The sequence below is a fragment of the Pundamilia nyererei genome, unplaced genomic scaffold (genome assembly GCF_000239375.1).
Source record: "Pundamilia nyererei isolate P.nyererei 1_Seehausen unplaced genomic scaffold, PunNye1.0 scaffold00117, whole genome shotgun sequence".
NCBI classification, from domain to species: Eukaryota; Metazoa; Chordata; class Actinopteri; order Cichliformes; family Cichlidae; genus Pundamilia; species Pundamilia nyererei.
Window position 1 is genome coordinate 1016882 of NW_005187518.1, and position 3297 is coordinate 1020178.

At 43.2% G+C, this 3297-nt stretch overlaps 1 protein-coding gene across 4 annotated transcripts; it reads right to left on the bottom strand.

The window, feature by feature from the left end:
- Positions 1-14: 14 nt before the first annotated feature.
- On the bottom strand, positions 15-2959 carry sptssb (serine palmitoyltransferase, small subunit B). Of its 4 annotated transcripts, none has more exons than XM_005742148.2 (3): positions 2301-2544; positions 2061-2123; positions 15-1508 (listed from the first exon to the last, which is right to left on the bottom strand). In XM_005742148.2, exons 2-3 carry the CDS (start codon positions 2072-2074, stop codon positions 1265-1267), a joined length of 258 nt encoding a protein of 85 aa, XP_005742205.1. In that variant the 5' UTR covers positions 2075-2123; positions 2301-2544; the 3' UTR covers positions 15-1264. The 4 variants fall into 4 exon arrangements, with proteins under 4 accessions (XP_005742205.1, XP_013768605.1, XP_005742204.1 ...); XM_013913151.1 differs by having other exon boundaries at positions 2061-2385; positions 2486-2542; XM_005742147.1 differs by lacking the exon at positions 2061-2123 and having other exon boundaries at positions 2486-2959.
- Positions 2960-3297: the final 338 nt, after the last annotated feature.

Here is a 3297-nt window from a genome sequence, read left to right on the forward strand (position 1 = left end):
GTAATTACCAAAGCCAAGCCTACAACACAAAGGTGTGTTGTATCAATATTTGCTCAAGCTCAGAGCTGAGTACAACTACCAGAAATGCCAACAGTTAATAAACTAGAGATAAAGCAGGGCTCGGCACGTATCTCTTCTGTTATTTTGGCTTAATATTACTCACACTGACTGGGAAAATCTGTTTAACAGAGTCTTAACACGAACCTTTTAAGACTCATTGCATAGGTTGGGCTTTTTATCAGTCCTCTCTGTTAAGATCAGCTAAATGACATCTACGTGAAATGTGTAATGTGCCCTGCCAGTCAGTATTACAGCTCATAAAGGCAACTAAAAACAAACAAACACCAAAACAAAAAAACAAAACCCAGTGATAGCGGTTCTGATGCAAAACTACAGATTAACCACCCAGAGTGAGTGCACGAGATAACATGGCATCACAGATACATCAGATAAACGAACATACACACACTTAAAAAGGAAACGTCACTGATGTTGCATTGCAAGTTTAGTTTACCTGTTGCATTAAGTCCCACAGAGCCTGACATATAATGCCTTCCACAGCTCTGAAGGAAATTTGGGCTGTGTCTAAAATCATCTCGAACTCACGTAGTCGCCTCTCACTGTGTAACACTTGAAACGTGACAGCTTGCTCTGTAGTGAGCTGTAAATTCAGAATGCCAGACATAAATTTTACAGACTGGATTCAGACGCTATAAAATGATCGGTCTGCTTTTTTGTAAATAGTGAGTCTGGAGCTTAAAAGGCAATAAAAAAAAAGAAGCAAGTCTAGTAGTATTTCATAGTGAGATGAGCATGCAAATCGACTGCCCATATATGACCCTATCATGCAAAACACATATGTGGTATGCACTCACACAGGACATATGGTGATAAACACAACAAAAAAACAAAAACAAACAAAAAAATCAATAAGGACAAACAACATATCATAAGACATCTCACAGGACATGTGTGAAAGCACTGTTCTGCTGCCTGTCTAATACCATGGGGTAAGGCTGGAGGGTTTGGGATGTAAAGAAGATAGTAAGGCTCTGATTTCCACATCGTTCCATTAAGATCTTCATGTTTTCAGTCGTGATTCGCAGAGGTGGCTGATTGCCTGGTTTAGGGCGAGCTTGTTGTAAAAGGAGGGCTCAAGGTGCTCTAGGATCTAAGGAGGTGAGTTATAAGAAAATATGATGACAGATTCATGCTCATCCACACATTTTCTGTCTCTTTACCTTCATGTTTTGTTTTGTTTCTTTTAGGTCATGAGTGCCATGGTGCTCTCCGGCTGGCCGCCAAAGATACCTAAGAAAAACTCCAGCGCCAGGCGCACGTGGATGGGTACAAAGACGTATGAGGTGTAGACGACCATGGCGATGGCAGAGAAGAGGATGGAGTTGAAGATGGATTTTTCCCACGGCTCCAGGACATAGATGCCGGTGATGAGCAGGTATTGGTAGTATAACCAAGCCAGGTACTCCCTCAAGTTCTTGAAGTTCATTCTGCAGAAGTAGTAGTAGAAGAAAAAAAAAATACAAGGCTCAACAGAAAGTGTCGTAAGTACTAATAAGCTGGAAATAACATTGGTGGTGCAATTTTTACTGTTACACAGCTACACATTTTTTTATACTTTACATTTATCTACTGCATCTATCTTTGACAATTATGAAATAATAAGAAGCATAAAGTAGAAGCCGCATCACAGACCAACGAGCTGAATTTATGGACAAAAATAACTTTTTAGATTTAAAACCAAGACCGTGATGTTATCAGAATACGTCTTATCAAATATGACAAACGATATACGCTGAAGCGGTGGCAGGCAGTGATAGATCCTTCTCGACAGGTAGGGGGCGGGGCCGGCAGGTGCGTTACAGGTGCACTCTTCTAAATGTCGTGCAATTTATTAGAATATGAAAAACAACGTTTCCTTCCCAGTACAGACCCGCTATCATCAACCGTGTGCAATCAAATTAACTTTCCTTGTTACAAAAAGGGGTCTAATAGGACTGTTGTCCTGAAGCCTCCACGAGGTAGTTTCCTGTGATAGTTACCTTTCTTTTTTCATTAGTGTTAGGATGGTGCCTTGCTTAAAATGCCAAGTTTGACCCAGAAACCTGCAAGAATTTGCGCAAAAGTTATAAATTGTGCCCAAATGACATAAACAAGTGAAACTAGAGTTAGTTATCAACCCACAGCAATGATGACTGAATTTAGATTTTAATACATGTGTATGGACTATATATTAGAAGGCGTGCGCGCTTATTAGCTCTTCAGCCTGTGCCGTCACTCACCTCGGCAACCGACGTGAGATTCCTTCGTTATACTGCGATTATGAGACCAGAGGAGTCCCCCTGCCGCTACTGCTGCTCCGCTGCTCTGTGTAAACCAAAAAGCTGCTTCACCAGTTCACCACCAGCCTATATGTGGTACACACATGACACCACACCCACTACCCGTGCTTAGACTCGCGACTCACCTGGCTCGCAGATCACGCAGGTGGAGTGTCCGAAAGATGCGATGCATAGGCGGTGTTTGTTTACGCATAGAAAAAGAAAACAGTCCTTGCATAAGAGGCACGGTGGAGAGGCGTTGACTGGGCCGGACCTCTATCCCAGCCATGTGTGGTGTGCTGCTGCTTTGTGCGGCATCTTTAAACTTTGTTCAGTCGGTGTCGCATCGCCTCTGTCCCACCATGCTGCTGCAGCCCGACACTGCGCCACCTCTGACGTAGACAGCAGCGAGCAATCAAGCAACAGCAGCAGGAGCAGCAGGAGGATGGAAAACGGACAAACAAGCAGAGACCACACTGGTGTACCGCAACCCCGGCATGCTGTAGTTTGCATTTCATTAGAGGAAACCAAATTATTAAAGCGACAAGAGATCATACACAGAACGGCAAGAAGCGCGTTCAGCTGAATGCAGCTCACAAAGCATTTCCAAAGCAGCCTCCTCCTCCTCTCCATCCCCTTCTCCGTGATAAGACTAGATGAAGTAATAACAGGCTACAACACCTAATGCCTCTTTAATTATATTTTGCAACTCACACTGAGTGTTTCTGGGATGTCTGGGAATGCAGCCTTAAACATTCTCCAAAGTGTTTTGAAAACAAATCAGGAGTCCTCACATCTCCTTCTGGATTTGATCATTTCAGTCTATGGATTCATAGCCTGCATACAGCTGTGGGACAACCAAGGGAGCTCAGACACGCCTGTGGAAGAAACTCTCTCTCATATACACACAGAGCAGGATGTCTTTCTGTAAGCACACATACAGCTGAGAAATCTTATC